General features: G+C 32.7%; 1 protein-coding gene across 5 annotated transcripts; it reads right to left on the minus strand.

Annotated features, from left to right (window-relative positions):
* Positions 1-6,650: 6,650 nt before the first annotated feature.
* On the minus strand, positions 6,651-12,602 carry LOC103496768 (uncharacterized). Of its 5 annotated transcripts, none has more exons than XM_008458759.3 (12): positions 12,397-12,602; positions 12,286-12,331; positions 11,885-11,983; positions 10,895-11,080; positions 10,703-10,811; positions 10,588-10,615; positions 10,454-10,488; positions 10,310-10,344; positions 10,064-10,216; positions 7,479-9,934; positions 7,051-7,125; positions 6,651-6,935 (listed from the first exon to the last, which is right to left on the minus strand). In XM_008458759.3, exons 3-12 carry the CDS (start codon positions 11,953-11,955, stop codon positions 6,889-6,891), a joined length of 3,195 nt encoding a protein of 1,064 aa, XP_008456981.2. In that variant the 5' UTR covers positions 11,956-11,983; positions 12,286-12,331; positions 12,397-12,602; the 3' UTR covers positions 6,651-6,888. The 5 variants fall into 5 exon arrangements, with proteins under 5 accessions (XP_008456981.2, XP_008456977.2, XP_008456980.2 ...); XM_008458755.3 differs by having other exon boundaries at positions 11,885-11,988; XM_008458758.3 differs by lacking the exon at positions 12,286-12,331.
* Between the last annotated feature and the right edge of the window lie 5,382 nt (positions 12,603-17,984).

The following is a 17,984-nucleotide window of genomic DNA, read 5'->3' on the forward strand; positions in this document are numbered from 1 at the left end:
TTCATCATTAATAGCTTCTTGCCATAAGTTGGCATCTACTGAGGATAATGCTTCTTTTAGATCTATAGGATATTCTTCTACATTGTATATTTTGAAGTCTTCTCCTAAGTTTTTAGTGGTTCTCTCTCTTGCTTCTTTTAGGTTCAGGATCTAATTTCTTTTCTTGGTTTTGGATCCTAACTGAAGGTAATGTACTAGAATTTGAGTCCACTAGTCTTACTATTAAGACCCCTACTATTTATAGATTTAAAAGAAAATCTATTTTCAAAGAAATTGATTTTGTTTGGTTTATATATGATTATCATATTTTCTAAGTTAAATAATCTATAGGCTTTACTGTTTTCAACGTATCCTATAAAGACACACTCATATGCTCGACTAGCTAATTTTCTTCTCTTAGGATAAGGAATTCTAGCATGTGCTAGACAATCCTAAATTCTATGATAAAAACAAGTTTGATGTTTTATTCTTGAGGACTTCATAAAGTAAAGTTGTGTTATTTGTTTTAGGAATCCTATTAAGGACATAACTGACTGTCTTAATTATTTCACCCTACAAAGATGGTAATGCTCCTGAATCTAGTAAAACACCAACTACTAACTCAGTTAGAGTTCTATTTTTTCTTTCATCTTTTTCATTCATTTTAGAAGATTAAGGTGTAGTTTTTCATGTATTTCTTTTGAGTTATAAAACTCATTAAAGGCAACAAAATCATATTTTATTCCTCTATCACTACGAAGTCTCTTAATCTTTTTATTAAAACTGATTTTCTACTTTAGTTACAAGCACTTTAAACATGTCGAATGCATCACTTCTATTCTTAAGCAAGTAAATAAAGGTAAAATTAGAACAATCATCTATAAAGGTTATAAAATACCTTTTATTAATTCTAATTATCATGCCATCAAATTCACATAAATCAGAATGAATCAATTTTAGAGGCGTAGTTGCCCTAGTTACAGATTTATGTGAAATCTTAGTTATCTTAGCTTGACTACAACATGCACATTTATCAAATTCATGCAAAGATAATTTAGGAATCATTTTTAACCTACTCATGTTGCTAATTAACCTTTTATTTACATGATAAAGCCTAGCATGTCAAATATTAAAAGAAGACAACATGTAACCAGAAGATAATTTCTAATTCATTTCTAAATTCAATTTAAACATGTAATCGGTTGCATAACCCTTCCCAACTAATACATTGTTTTTTGTTAAGGTAAAGAGATCTAATTCTAAGGTTTGAGTAAAACCCGCTTTGTTAAGCAAATAGCCCGAGACTAGATTCTTTCAAATTTCAAGAGTGTGTCGGACTTCCTTTAAAATAAGTTTCTTGCTAGAGGTGAATTTCAATTCTACTTCCCCAATGTCAGCTACTTTAGGTATCTGATGATCCCCTAGAAGAATATTTTTATCCATAGTTTCATTATATTTTCTAAAACTAAGGTAATGACAAACATGGAGACATGGCAGGAAGCATCGGTGTCTAGCCACCAGCCTTCAGACCCCCCAATCACATATATCACTATGATCATAGCTACAAAATCTTTTTCTATTAGGTTCGCCTATGCAACAAGTGTTGGGCTTTATGTCCTAAAACTCATAGATAGTAAATATAATCCATTGACCGTTTTTAATAAAGTGTTATTATTAAAATTTCAACAAGTGTTATTGATTTTATTATTAGTTTTCTCTTAATAACCCCAATCCAATAAACTAACATCCTAAGCTATTTAATGAGTTTTGAATAGTATGTAGAGACATACAAAGACAAATATCTGATATCAGCTTAAAGTGTCTATAGTATAAAGATAAGTCTGGGTATCTTATCCTGGTAACACACTATCAATACGGCTCACTTTGTATTTGATACAAACGCAATGATCCAACGCGTTCATGTAGGTAACATGCGAGTAAGAGTATCCTAACCAATGAGATCGAACCGCGAATTAGTAACCACTAGATGTAACTCCGTTAACTAGTTAGGTTTCTATTTCATTAGGATGACCTAAATAACTTAGTCTTAATCCTAAGTGTATTATAAACTTCTATTCTTGAGGGATTGTCATTTGATTTGTAGGGGTAAGAGTGACCAGATTGCCGACTCAATATGCTTATCATTTTGGGGATAAGACCGAGTAGGGAGTTGGGAACATAATCACAAAAGATGGTTCACTCATTTTCGACTTTAGGGTAAGTAGATGAGTGTTCCCTTAAATGGTGTATCCGGGACTTGAACAAAGGGTCCTATCGTCTTTATGGCACGAGAGGAATTTCTATTTAGTGGTTTGACCATAAACAAGTTGTTCGTTAGAGGAGCACTGATATTTAAGGACTAGAAGTAATCTAGGGGTAAAACGATAATTTGACCCAACTGGTGTTACGAACACTTGTGAAGGACTAACTCATTGATATTGGTCTATATCCATGGACATAGAAATATATCTACGGTAAGAAGAGTTCAATTGTGAGTCTTTAGTGGAGTGTACACACGGTTAACTAATATTGATTAATGTGGTTAATGAGTTTAGCCAATTAATCTCATAGCATTGTAGCTTCTGATCTATAGACTCATTAGGTCCCCTTCCTAGCTCATAAACGATAATGAGATTTAATTATATTGGTTTTAGTTTGAAATATTCAAATCTACTTTGAGAATTAATATAATGTATGATGATACATTATAATATAAAGTTTATATTTTAGTTAAACTTTATTATAGATTTAATGTTGGATATGATTCAAAATTAATTTATGAGAGACTAAAATATTTGAATGAGTTCAAATATTAATTTAATGTGAATTAGATTCATATTAAAACTATAGACTTAAAATTTTATGTGTATATGATACATATTAAAATTATAGATTATCAGAGAAATTTATATTTGAATATGGTTTAAATTTTGGATTAAATTAAATATAAAATATTTAATTTAACAATTAATTAATAATTTAGTTTAATTTTATTTAATTAAATTAAAACTATAGGTTATATGAAAGATGTTCATTTAAATATGATTTAAATGAAATATTAATTAAATATGAATTAATTAATTAATTAATTTAATATTATTATTAATTCAATAAAATTAAATTAATAGGAAACGTGAGTGTGGTTTTTCCACTTTACTAATTCTCTCCAACTTCCCTCTTCTTTAGACCAAAGAAAAGAGAGTTATACGCAAGGCAGAAGAAATACAGAAAGGGTTCTGTAACTTCTGTAACTTCTACTTCTGCGTATTCTCTCCAAAAATAAATTTTCTCTATAAAAAAAATTTCCTTCTAATTGGTTACCACAAATCAAATCTCAACCCATAGAATAGGAAGATTTCCGAGTGGTGATGCCCTAAATTGTCGTTTTGTAGATCTAGAGTCGTCGACGTGGGTATGTATTCATGTTCTCTATAATTCTCTGTAGGCATCTTTTTGCATGCTTTAGCCATAAATAAATTAGATTTTGCCAATGTACTAGTATTTTTAGGTTTCTAAATTATTTGAGTTATGGTCTCTGTTATTTATTCCGTTGTGCAAGGGCTTTCATCCCTTCAGCAATACAATTCCTATTTCTACAATTTCTAGCTAAATGTCTAGGTTTATTACAATTAAAACACAAAAATTGTACTATACTTCCATGAGGTTTTTGAGAATTCTTCTGGTTGTTGGGACCACGATTCTGAGCCTTCATTTTGTTTCCTTTCGGTTTCAAGTTGGTTTTAGAATATCAGTGGAATTCTTTCTGGGGACAGCGTTTACTTCCTCCTTTTGGTCATACTTATGGGTTTCCTCCTCAATTCTCAGTCGGGTGCTTAGATTCTACAGGCAGAACTCCATCTTACGTCTTAAGGTATTCTTAAAATCTTTCCACAATGATGGTAACTTGAGAATAATAATAGCAACTTGAAATTGTTCATTAACTGACATACCTTCATTGATTATTTCATGAGCGATCTTCTGCAATTCATAAGATTGCGCCTCTATTGATATGTTGTTAGTCATCTGGTACTGCAAATAACGACTTATCACGTACTTCTTTAGATCCAACCTCTTTGGTATCATACTTCTTCTGTAATGCATCCCAAACCTTCTTTGCAGTGGACATAGTACTATGGTAGTCAAATAATTCGTCAGTAAGTCCATTAAGAATAAAATTCTTACACATGAAATTTTGAAATCGAACACTCTAATTGATAGTTTCTTGAAATTCAAAAAACAAAACAACAGAAAGGGAGAGAATGATTTTTAATTTGATGAGAAAGGAGCTGTGATACATAACGGTTTACAAAATACAAAAAAAATAATTCCACCACGCCACGCCCGGACGACAATGCGTGGAGACATATCGACAAAGCCACACCCTCCCTAAAGCTTGGTTGCAAATGAATTGTTGAAGTGAAATACAAGTCAAATGGAAGTACTGAAAGATTCAAAACAAGACTTGTGGCTAAAGACTTCACTCAAGCATATGGCACCATTTACGAGGAGACTTTTGCTCCTGTTGCTAAATTAAACATTGTTTGTATTCTCTTATTTTAGCTGTAAATCTATATTGGCCTCTTTATCAATTTGATGTCAAAAATATCTTTTTGAAAGGTAATCTCCAAGAAGTTTATGTGCAGGTTCCTCTAGGAAAGGATAACAAGTTTAATAGAGACTTGGTATGCAAGCAGAAAAAGTCTTTATCAGATTAAAATAGTCTCCACATGCTTGGTTTGACAAATTTGCTAAATTTATGATTAAAAGTGGTTATCATCTAATCATATTCTATTTGTAAAATCTGCAAACAACTAACCTGCAATCCTAATTGTATATGTAGATGATATCATCATCATAATGGTTTGTGGAATATCCTTAACCAGAAAAGGATCGAGTTTAAAATCGAGGACTTGGGCAGTTTGACATATCTTTAAGGAATGGAGATGGTGAAATTTAAAGATGGCATTGTAATTTTTCAACAAAGATATATTTTAGACTTACTAAAGGAAACTGCAAATCTTGGATGTAGACCTACTGAAAACACCTATGGATTCCAGTCTAGGCCAATACCAAAATGAAAGGATTATTTCTATTGACAAAGCCATGAATCAAAGGCTTGCAGGAAAGTTAATTTACTTGTTACATATCAGACCAGACATATCATATCCTGTGAACATTATTAGTCAACACACTAGTAATCCAAACGAATAACATCTCAGGGATGTTAACATGATTTTAAAATGCTTGAAAGTCAACAAACATAATGGAAATTTACACTGATGCTAATTGAATTGGAGAGCTAAATGACGGAAGATGTACATCAGAATATTGCTAGAATGTTTAGGGCAACATAGTCAGTTGGAGAAGTACAAAGTAATTAGTTGTAGCTAAAAGCAGTGTAAAGACTGAATATCAAGCTCTAACTTTGAGAATTTGTGAAGAGATGTGAGTTCAAAAACTTTTAGAAGAAGCAAGGATAGAAACTCAAAGTTTTTTCAAAGTATTATGCGACAGTTAAGCACAATTAACACTTAGCGAAGTAAAGAATCTATCCACAATTATGAAAATAAACTACGTAAAAATATATCGATATTTCATATTTGAGAAGGTCAACAAGAACATAGCGGAACTAAACTATGTTCCACCTTGCCATCAAATTGTCGGCATTCGCACCGAAGCTTTATTGAAGAAAATTTTTGACGAATTCGATTCTGAACCTTGATTGTATTCGATTTTTAACCTAGCTTCAGCATAGATTTGTGCATAAGATAGTTTCCTTTTTTGTTACTTTAATTATTATTTTAGCACTCTCCTTTTAAGTTTTATATTAAGTTACCTTAGATAGGATATCTCCTGTAGTGTTTTTACCTATAATTGGGTAATGTTCAGTAAAAGGAATATGCAATATTTCTCCAAAAACCAGAAATTCCCTTCAAAATAATTCTCATATTTTCAAGTTCTAAGAGTTAGTGCCCAACTAGCTTGTAACCATACTAACTATTTGGCAATTACTAAGCCTGCAATATTCTGTTCAGAAACTCAAATAGACACAACACTAACTTGAACCTATTTCTCTACGTACTTTAATTATTTACATCCACCCTTGTGGATTGTTTGAAAAGCCAAAATAGATTATTGGAAACAAGAGAATAGTTGGAATGCATAAGGATTGTAGACAATAAAAATAGAATCTTGAAGTGTGAAAACAATAGAAAAGAAGATTAAATTGAAAATTGCAAAAACGAAATGAGTTTAATATTACAAATTGAACTCAAATACTCTATCCAAACATGAAATTTAGATTATATTATATTACAATCCTATTTTATTATGGTTCAACAAAAAAAACCCCTTATTGATGACACTAATGCTCCTTTTCATTCTTAAGAACCATATAAATTTCATTTGAAGAGGGAGGAAAGCAAAAAAAAAAATTTAAAATAAAAATGATAAAATACGCTTCTTAACAAATCACAAATCCTATAAAATATGGTTTTTTCTTTACAAATCACCCAAAATCACAGTTCTTATAACAGTTTTGAAGAAAAAAAAATCCAAATTCTAGTGTTGTTTTAAACAATAAGCTTTCAGCTATCTTAATACAAAAGGCACAGCTGAGGTGTTAGAAGTTAGCTTCAGTGTTCAGTATACATTCAGTTGGTCCACAAGAATTGAAGATCAAAATGCTTAACAAAGCTATTGAATCTTACACCCATGGCAAAGCAAGTGAAAAAGAATACCAACTGTTGGTCAATCTTTATGTTCAAAGAGATACAATACAAATTCTGTAGAATGAAGAGAGAGGGGTAGCTTCTTTCACAATATGCACCTTCAAGAAGATAAGCAGAGAATGATATCAATAATTTACATTGTTAACCCAAAATAAATGCACCTCTTGCCTCATTCTTCCTATTTGCTGCCCCTAAAAGCAGATAGGGAAAAGAAAGACCTGCCAACTGCCACATGAGTACAAAGAAAAAGGAGTTAAAAATCTTTTATCCTTAGGTGTATCAAAAATTGAAAACAAATAAACCAAGATGGTGGAAAATGTAAATCATTCATGTCTCTAACCTTTAGTTGAAGAAACTGTAGCATGATCATGGCTTTCTTGAAATTTGGAATTAAATTTATGTGCACCATATGTACCTACATATGTATGACATACAAGTTAAGAATATAAATAGAAGAAATTAAACATATCCCTAATAGATTAGAACAAGAGGTCTTTCGTTCGAACTCCTACATTGTCATTTTCTCCAAATTCATATCAAATAGTTCAAGAATTTTAGCTTCACAAGTGAATGAAAATGTCGAGAATATTTGTAAAAGATTTGATATACCTGATGCTAGTTGCTTAAGCTTTTGGTTCTGTTGATAATTTAAAAATTGCATTTATATTATTGTTGTGTTATTGAATCAAAAACAAATAAGAGAGGGCAGTTTAAAGATAAAATTATGGCCAAAGTAAATACAATGCAACGTTGACAAAGAGATCAAACCTGAGTATAGTTTTTCATGGTCAAAGTTTTTGTCCAGTGAAGCCTTTACAAGACCAGAGTTATGAGTAGCTTTCATCAATAGATTGTCTGCCTTTTTCGTGTTCAAAGGTTTAGATTCTTCAGAATCATCCTCCCCCTCGGAAACTACAGAAGGGCTCGACCAACCAGCTAGGTTTGCTTCCCCCTTGCTTTTCCTTGCAAACTTTAAGAGTCGCTTAAATCCTTTTGGTGCACCCCTTTGGTAGTTCATCATTGGAGGATTTTCTGCAATTCCCCAATCAATGCTATCAGGTTCACTATTTTCTTCCTGCAACATCTGGGACAAAGAGAGGCGAACACGGGAATTTTCAATTGGTGCAGTGTTTTCCAGCAATGCAAGTTGAGACATGTTATCGTTATTGGCTGGTAACTCTTGAAACTCTTCTATTTCCTCTGTGGACTTAGATGGGATCATTGATTCTCCTTCAACCGTAATTTCCAAAGAAGATTTCTCTTTATTTTGTTGAAGTGGAACATTACCTTGATCAGCATCAACTACATCTACAGTCAGTATCTCACTATCCTGTTGATCATTCACAACAGTTTTGAAATCGCAATGAGCTGACACCAAATCATCCCCCTTATCAGGTTGACTGGCAAGAGCAGGAACTGTAACCTCAACTTCCAGATCACGAGTCAATTTTTTGCTATTATTTGAAGAATCAGCAGATTTTGAAAGTTTTGAAAGTTTTGAAGGTTTTGTCTTGCTAACCACTGGAGTACTATTGTCTAAGCTATTTCTAGAACCCTTATGAAAGGACTTTGATTCTAGTGGTACTATGCTGCTTTTTTTGGCTACCTTGTCACGGATTCTCGACTTCACAGGAACAGAGGAATCCCCAGTCGGTGTAACTTTTGTTTTTGTTACTTTTCCAGACTTTGCCTGAATTATTTCCTTCTTTTCCTTCACACTCCTCAAGTCCCTTGAGCTATCATTAGTTTCCTTCACTTTTTTCTTTTGCATGGGAGATTTTTCCACTTTAGCACTCAATCGATTAGAGGATGATGCCGCTTGGGCTTTCTGACGTGTTGCCTTCGCTGTGGCTGGAGAAATCCCAGTGGTTCTTTCTGACGCAGAAGATGGCCAGGACTTACGGGTGGCAGCCATTGGTTTCGTTCTAGATGAAATCTTCTCAATCGTGGATGGTTTGGAGATCTCCTTCTTTGGGTTTTCTGATTTTGACCAATTTGCTGATGGAACTTCAGGCTTACGTGTTGCACATTTTTTTGTTACATTAACTTCGGGAGAGGCTATCTTGGTTCTCCTATCATCTGCAACTTGTCGAGTTCCCTTAATTTTTGCCTCTTTATTTGTATTCCTTTTAGCTTCCTCTGCCCTACGTTTTTCATCTCTTTTTGCCTTGTACTGATCATACAGTTCACCCCTCTGTTCAGAATTGACATCTTTCTTTCGATTTGCTTGGGAATTGTTTTGTGCCATACGCTTACTTTCCATCACTTTTTTCAGCATTTGGTCTAATTCTGCTTCCTTTCTTCTAGTCCATTCCGAATTTGCAGATAACTTTTGGATAGCTACCTGTGGTTCACTAATGGGAGAATCTGATTGAGTCTCTGGTGAATCAGAAGTTTTTATTTCTGAATCTTCTAATTTCTCTTCAACTTCAGCAGTTGTACATGTCTTATCAATTGAAGATATATTATCAGATCCCACTTCTTCTTCATCTGTTAACTTACTCTTTGGCACCTCTTCAGCCAAATCATGACTTATTGGATCTGATTCATCCCTAACAAGCTCTGGGTGGCATTTTGTAGAAGCCTCTCCCATGCCTGTACTCCATCTTCGCAATACAAATTTATTTGCACCAATGGTTATATTAGCTAATGATCTTCTTTTCTGAATATCGGAAGCATCGTTTCTCTGTTTGCTTTCAAAAAGACTGATTGCATCCTGAACAGATATTCTACCTACATTGTTATCAGCTGTTTCACCGGAAGGTTCTGATCCTTCCTCATCATCATCACTATTAGCTGCCGCATCTCCTTGGGAAAACATACTGTCTCTTGTTTGCAGATGATTTAGACTCCTAATCATTATTGCTGGTGCTCTTCGGGATCCCGTTCTACCAATCTGAACCCTTCTCATGGGTGATGCTGACCTTCTTGCAACCGTTGAGCGTACCATTGTTCTACTTCTTTCTGCTGGTGTCCCATTTTCATTATCAGAGTCAGAAGACTCAGTTTCTGATGAATCCTGTCGCTCAATCTGGGCAACTTTTGCGGGTGAAACACCATATTTGACTGGTGTAGATGAATTTGATTTTTCAGCTCTAATACTTCCATTTACACTAATAGCATTTTCGTTGCACAAGTTTGAAGTAATTGTGTGCTTATTATCAGTAACGAGCTCAACATTATCACTCTTTGGATTTAGTTCCAAATATTTGTATGTACAATTCCTGCAGAGGTCACGTGAAGATGCTGTAATGAGAACAAACAAATATAATGAAAAGAAGTTTCTTTTAAGTTCGAACAATAAACGGGCCACACATCTTTTAACATCAAAGTGAAAGTTTGAAATAACCTACTTCAAATTTATAGCTCCAAAATATTCAGTAAACTTTGCCAAATTGCTGATTTCTTTAGAACTGCAAGTTGCACCGTGAGCCTTTTCAAATGCTGCAGTTAAGTCCTTATTTAATGCTGTAAGCCTCAAGTCCATAGCTCGCAACAAGTCATTTCTGTCAATTCATTTTACATTGTTGACATTTGAGCAACCCCTTCTACATTATGTGAAGAAACAGAAAAGATAATTAAGAACTCAAATAACCTACTTTGACGCAGCTGATGAAGCAAATTCAGGTCCAGACTGGCAGCACGGTGAAATTTACACATGGAGGAACTCAACTAATTAATGACATAAAACAATCAAAGTGATAATAAATAAGTATTTCTAAGAATCAAAGAAAAATCAGTACCCCGTGTTTTGGACTAGAGGAGTCGAGGTTGCCATCTGTCAAAACAGGAGATAGCAAAAATCTAAGAGACATGAAAGTATGATCATGGTAGTTTCATCAGGAAAGCGTTACCCCAAATGGATTTTGAGAATTACCTTTCTCTTCGGTCTTTGACCTCTGACCCTGGAAAGAATATTGAAATAAATTAATTTTCACCAGCAAGAAAACATTACAGGGAAACGACTTTAAAAAGATAGCACGCACTACTACCTGGCCATATAAAGAAAGATGAAATCTTTTGGTTTCTTCTAGTTGAGACATCTCATTCCTTGTTTTCATCATATTCGGTAATTCTGGTGAGCCAACTATTTGGAGGAACCTGAGTAGACAAGAAAAGTACTAAACAAAAATGCACAATTCAGCTGAAGGAATAGAAAATTGAAATAATGTAGTCAAAACAACCTTCTTAAAGTAGATTTTGTAAACCATGTTGTACCCCCTGAAGAAGCTGATGGTAAGAGTTTAATGCTAGCCTTAGATCCTTTGGCATTGAGCTCTTGTAGTTCTGGTAAATGCAGCAACAACGCATCCAGATTCCCCTCCGCCAGTCCATCTACCTCATTGCCATAGCAAACAAATGCCTCATACCTGTATACCCTCGTTCGCATCAAGAGGCAGACAAGACTTTCAGGAAAAGGGAAAACAAGAAATTGTATAGAACCAAGTGCTAGGAAATATTAATGTTGTAAAATTTTCCCAGTTAAGCCTTTTTAATTGCAGCATAAACATAACAATACGTACTTTGTTCTTCACTATTTCTTTAGCAGAAGCCAAAAGATAAGTTGTACGTCTTTTGAATCACAATCTAAGAAAATAACCCGAAAAACATGCTGGATACTTAAAGATAAAGAAAAGCCCCAAAGAAAGGATCCGATGCAAATTTAAAATCAAACTAACTGGAAGCCATAATATATAATCCAAAGATAATGTTCTGATTAGGAACTTAAAGAGTTATTAAAGAAGTAGAATGTTCTGTTTCCCATGCAATCTACTTCAAGAATTAGACATCAAAAGCACAGAAAATCAAGGAACCATGCATCCTTTTTATAGTTGGTTGGGGAGTAGGAAATTGGAACGTTGTGACATTGTGAGTCTCATTCTATTTGCTTCCTAATCATGTATTTTCACTTAATTGTAAATTCTAAATTGAGCAAATAATAGACTCTACGATACTCATTCCTCATCATAGCTAGTCAACTACTGTTCACCATGTCTCATTCTCCCTAAATTATTTCTATTTCGGTGTTAAGAAAATTATTTCTATTTCTCCTCCATCCTACCTCAAAAATGGATGGTGCCATGGACTTAGAATAGAACAATGAAGAACATGATTTTGCAAGCAGAATCTCATCTACATTCTCTCTAAAAGAAATGAGGAAAAAAAAGGAGAACCTGTTCTCAGAAGGTATGATCTGAATCCTGGCATAATCTAAAGGCCCATCATCAGCTACTCCACCACTCATGGCAATCAGCTAAGCAGAGAGTTAGATCCTGAACTAAAAACAGTAGAAACAAACACAATGCTGCTAAGTTCAATACGACAAAGAACACAAATTTGAAGAACATCTCATCAAAATTACCATTAGAAGAAAAAAAACCCACAAGCAGACGATCATTAAACTAAAAAAGGAATAAAATCCAACTCATTAAACCCAAATAAACACACATAACCCACAAGACGAAGTAGCAAATTCTAGATTCATAAACAAAACCCACTCCACCCAGATCTGGGAAATCAGTATAAAAAACCCTGAAATTCACCAGAATTGAAAAACCAAGGTAGAAAAACCCACCAAAATGAAGCAAGAGCGAAATCGCAGTTTCTGGAGATGCATTTTACTGGCACAAAGCTGAGTCAAGTGGGGAATTATTTAAGTACATTGATGAAAAAAGAAGAATGGTACCTGGGTTTTGCAACCAGAGCAGTGATGAAGGAGCAGAGGGGAGCAAAGTGGGAAAGATCTATCAGTAAAAGGAAAAATGAGCGATGGGGAGTGAAGGTTTGAGGTCCAGTAGTTCAGTGGAAGTCCCAATCTGTGGCCCTTTCAACTGGAGATGCTCTTTTGCGAGGCTTAAATCGCAAGTATTGAATTCGATTGAGAACCTTCTTTCTTTTCTTTTTTCGTTTTTTTTTTTTTTTTTTTTGTGATAAAAAACTTCGAAGTTACGAAATCGATAATTCCACTGAACGCGTGAAACTCACGCTCTTTCCTCCCTTCACTTTTCTTCCTAACGACCGCGCTTCCATCAGCAGAGCTCTGTCGGCTGACTTATTACTAATATTGTTAATTCTATTATAAATATTAATATAATACATAGATGCCTATTATTATTTATTAGTCTGCTTGGTGGTCATAGCCACTTGTTAACTTTTTATAATCCAATACTCATATCATATATCAAGCAAATATGGTCTCTTAGTAGTCATGCAAGGTTACATTCTATTTGTTAAGTTGCCTATAAATAATGGTATTTGGTGGAGTTGTAAGTTGTACATACATTGGAGAGAATTCCATGAAAGTAGAGAAATTTTATGATTTTTCTAATTTTCTTAATTTAGTTTATTTATTTATTTATTTATTATATTTTATCATTTATTATTTTAATATTATATATTCTCGATTTTCGTTTTCCAATTATCTCATTTTCACAATACGTTGCCAACACAAGCTCCGGTCATATCCTTCTCCAAAGGCAGGTCGTCTCCTTTGGTCGTCCTAATGTTACGTCGATTTTTCCCTACTTGTTATAATTAATAAAATAAATATTATTTTGCATGTTAATTATTGTCATTTTAATGAGACAAATTTTCCAACATTAGATGGAGGAATTAAAATTTTGGTAAAAGAAATTACATAGAATGTATCACTACCAAAGTGAACTTAAAGTTCAAAAAATAATACATTTGCATAATATAGAAAATCAATTACCAGATGCATTTGTAGATGCAAAGAAAGTAACTAAATTACATATAGTAGTTGCAAATTTTCCCAAAGATTGATGTCCCTATGTCATATGTTGTCATTAATGAATTTGGAACACGCCAGAAGCGTGGTATACCAGTAGATTTCAAAGATAAAAACTCTTAGAAAAAAATCGAGTTAATAACTCGGTTAAGGATGTGGATATTCTAGAAAAAATCCAAATTTGACTTCCAACAAAAATGTTGAAAAAGATAAAACAACGGTGGATAATAATGAGATCTCGATAAACTATGTCGTGACAAGAAAAAGATGAAACTGAAATAACGTAGTTGTTGACAACAGTTTGACATATAATGTTGCTCTTGATATTATATTCGAAAATGAGGATTTTGAACCAAAATCTGTTGAAGAATGTCAACAGAGAAAAGATTGGTCTTTATGGAAAGAAGCAATTGAGGCAGAATTAAATTCACTTTCCAAATGTCAAGTTTTTGGACCAGTTGTCTAAAGACCAGATGTGCCAAATCTGTTGGATATAAATGAGTATTTGTGAGGGAAAAAAATAAGAATGATGAGATCACAAGATATAAAAACAAGGTTAGTTGCACAAGGTTTTTCACAAAGGCCTGGTATTAATTAAATATGGTACAATCAGGTGAGTGTTGAAAAAAGGATATCAAAATAATCCAATATGTCCATGAGTTTTTATAAAGAAATCACAGTTAGAAATTTGTCATTATAATTGTATATGTTGATGATTTAAATACAAATATTGGAACTCTTGAAGAGCTTTGCAATAGAATATCTTAAGAAAGAATTCGAGATGAAAGATCTTAGGGAAAAAAATTATTTGCCTTGGTTTGTAAATTGAGCATCTAGTAGATAGGATACTTATTCATTAATCAACTTATACAGAAAAAGTTTTGAAAATATTTTATTGTAACGCCCCAAAAATTAAGATAATTTATTGGGCATTATTTTGAATCCATTTAATGAGAATTATTTGATTTAGGTGGGAATTGAAATTAATTAAATATTTCTTGGATGAATATTTAATTAATTAGAGGTTTTAGCATGTGGTGTTTGTTAAGTTTTTGTTTAAATGGTAGGTTAAGAGGATTAAGTAAAGTTGTGAATTTTTAGTGTTGTTGAAGTTGAATTTAATTAAATAATTATGGATGTTATTTAATTAAATTGTGGGGTGAAAAGTTTGTTGGATATTTAATAATTATATGTATATGTGGAAATATATATATAATTATTATGTTAAAGGAAAAGATAATTATATTTGTTGAAGTATAATTATTTAAGGAAAAGATAATTATTTTTGGAGAAAGATAAATAATAATTAATTATTGTGGAGGATAATTAATTATTTTTGGAGAAAGATAAATAATAATTAATTATTGTGGAAGATAATTAATTATTTTGGAAGAAAGGTAAATAATAATTAATTATTGTGGATGATAATTAATTATTCTGCAGAAAGATAAATATTGATTCTAGAGTAAAGTTGTTATGATTGGGTTAAGATAATTCATGTTGGAAGTTAGTGATTTATTGGAAAAGATTTGATTCATCAAAAGAATTGAGGACTTAAGTTAATTTGAGATTTTGGAGGGAAAAGTTGGTTTTGGTGGAATTGGATTTAATTGAGTATATATATATGGATATATATATATATTTAATTAATAATTTGGAAAAGTGAAGTTAATTATATGTTGGAATATAATTATATTTGTTTGGAAAAGAAGATAATCCATAAGGAGAGAGATGGTTGATTTGATTGGACGAAAAAGATATATATTTATTTATAAGAGAGAATAATGATTTAAATAAATATATATTTATCGTAGATTTTGGTGAGAGAAAAATAATAATAATAATAAAGAAGTATTAATATTATTATTAATGGTTATAAATGCCTAAGATTAAGGCATTTATTTAGGAAAGATAATTGGAATAAAGATATATGTATATTTTTTTTGGTATTATATATATATATATATATCCTAAAAGGAAAAGGAAAAGGAAAAGGAAATAATAATAATTATTATTATTGTTATTATTTGGGTCTATAAATAGCATTAGAATGCTTAAGATGTAAATAAAGGAAAAAGAAAAAGGTTCTTTATCTTCTTCTCTAAGATAACCCTCTACTGTCGCTGCCTCAGTTGAAGTTAAGATTGGTCTCTTTGGAAGCTTGAGGATTTAAAGTGATGAATTAAGAGGATTTTCCAACCTCCATTTGAGTAACTTTGGTAAGCTAATGAAATTAAATTAATATTTTATTAATTTAATTTTGGATCTTTTTAGGGTTTCTTTAAAGGTTCAATTGGCTAAACTTTTTAAGATTTAAATCTTGGATTTTTTTTCCCAATCAAGGTTGAATTGGTTTCAACCCCAATTTTTTTAGAAAGTTAATTAATTTGGGAGGATTTTTGGATGTTAGCCAATTGCTAATTTCATTAATTAAGATACTAAGTTTTCCTTTTATGATTAGGATCAAGTTAATTGGAGAATTTTTACTGTCAACTAGGGAGTACCTTGTTTGGCTAAAATCTCCAGGTAAGAGATTCTCCTACTAGACCTTCGAACTGAATTTAAGAGACCGCATGTAATTATGATTATGCATTGATGGTAGCTAAAATGCATAACTTGATGCTACTGATAATGACTGTCATTGTATTGATGTTGATGATGATGACTGAGATTATTATGTTGATGATTGATGATGATGACTGATGTAAAATTAATGATTGGTAGATTGATGTTGATGATTGTTAAAGCATGATATATTAATCACATGATTAAGGACGTTAAGATTATTACTCATGCCATGTTATGATGTTATGTTATGTTACATGCTATGGATAGGGTGTTCTGTTAACTTTGTCTATTAGAGTCGTACCTGCATGGGTGTCCTTCGGGATCACCACTTATTTAGGACTGTGTGGTCCGACGAGACGCCAGTCTAGCATGTATATAGATATGATTCGAGTGATTCGACGGGGTCCTCGCATCTCGATTGTCTTAGTGTTACCCCCGGGTTCACTACAGACCAGTATGTCCTAGGTGCTCCCCCGGGACACCGAAGACCAGATTTTTGTTCCTACGGGAGCGCATGTTGCACGTGTTCGGAAACGTGCCAGAGATTGGGTACCATTTTCAGAACTCTAATGGGAAGTTAACAAACACCTAGCAGGACTAGTAGTAGGTCCCTTACTGAGTATATGTTTATACTCACTCTTTCTATGTTTAACATTTCAGGCGAAGGTAAAGGTAGAGGAAAGCTGGCGAGCGACAGAGAAGGATTCGTGACATGCCATATGGGGACTCAGTTTTGCTTCCGCGTTTATGTTTCAGTGTTTTAATATTCCATTTTTAATGAAAATTTATTCTTCCCTCGTTTCAAAAAAGTGTCTCTTGTCATTGTTTCTTTTTAGTAACGACCTCAGCTTAGTATAAAGAGTTGGGTCGTTACATTTATATGGATAAAGCACATCCATTGGACATTCCAATGCAAGTTCGTTAATTAGATGTCAAGAAAGATATATATTTCGACCTCGAGATGATAATGAAGAACTCCTTTGTCCAGAAGTACCATATCTTAGTACAATTGGTGCACTTATGTATCTTGCTAATAGTACAAAACCAGATATTGCATTTTTAGTAAATTTATTAGCTAGATACAGTTCCTCTCCAACAAAAAGGCATTGGAATGGAATTAAACATATACTTCATTATCTCCGAGGAACAATTGATATGAGATTATTTTATTCAAATAAATCAAATTTTAACCTAGTTAGTTTTGCAGATTTTGGATATTTATCTGATCTACACAAAGTTAAATCTCAAACAGATTATCTATTCATATATGGAGAAACTACTATATCTTGGTGATCAGTAAAGCATACCATATCAGCCACCTCCTCAAATCATGTCGAAGTTTTTGCAATTCATGAGGCTAGCCGATAAAATCTATGGTTAAGATCGATGACTCAGCTCATTCAGAAATCATGTGGTTTTTCTTCTAGTAACTCTTTCCAACAACATTATACAAAGACAACACGACATGTATAACTTAAATAAAATGACGTTATATTATAGGTGATAGAATAAATAACCTCTCACCGAAGCTTTTCTATACTCATGATCTTGAAGAAAATGATGACATCACAGTACAAAAAATTTGTTCAAAGGATAATCTGGCAGACTTATTTACCAAATCACTACCTACCGCAACATTGGAATGTGTTGACTTAGAGATCTCAAGTGATGTTACCATGAAGAGGAGTAAATTTTATTTTTATAAGTATCATGTACTCTTTTTCCTTCACTAGGACTTTTTTCCCATTGAATTTTTTCTAGTAAAGTTTTTACAAGACATATTTCATATATGTAATAGGCATCTAAGAGGGAGTATTTAATATAATATATAGATGGTGAGCAAGAAGAAACAAGAATCATGTAACAAATCAATAAAGTCTAAAGTAAAGACGGAAGAAAGAAAAATTAAGAAAGAAAAAGAAATAAAGGTAACAAACTAGAATTTCAATATCTGTCTG

The sequence above is a fragment of the Cucumis melo genome, chromosome 10, assembly GCF_025177605.1.
Source record: "Cucumis melo cultivar AY chromosome 10, USDA_Cmelo_AY_1.0, whole genome shotgun sequence".
Taxonomy (NCBI): domain Eukaryota; kingdom Viridiplantae; phylum Streptophyta; class Magnoliopsida; order Cucurbitales; family Cucurbitaceae; genus Cucumis; species Cucumis melo.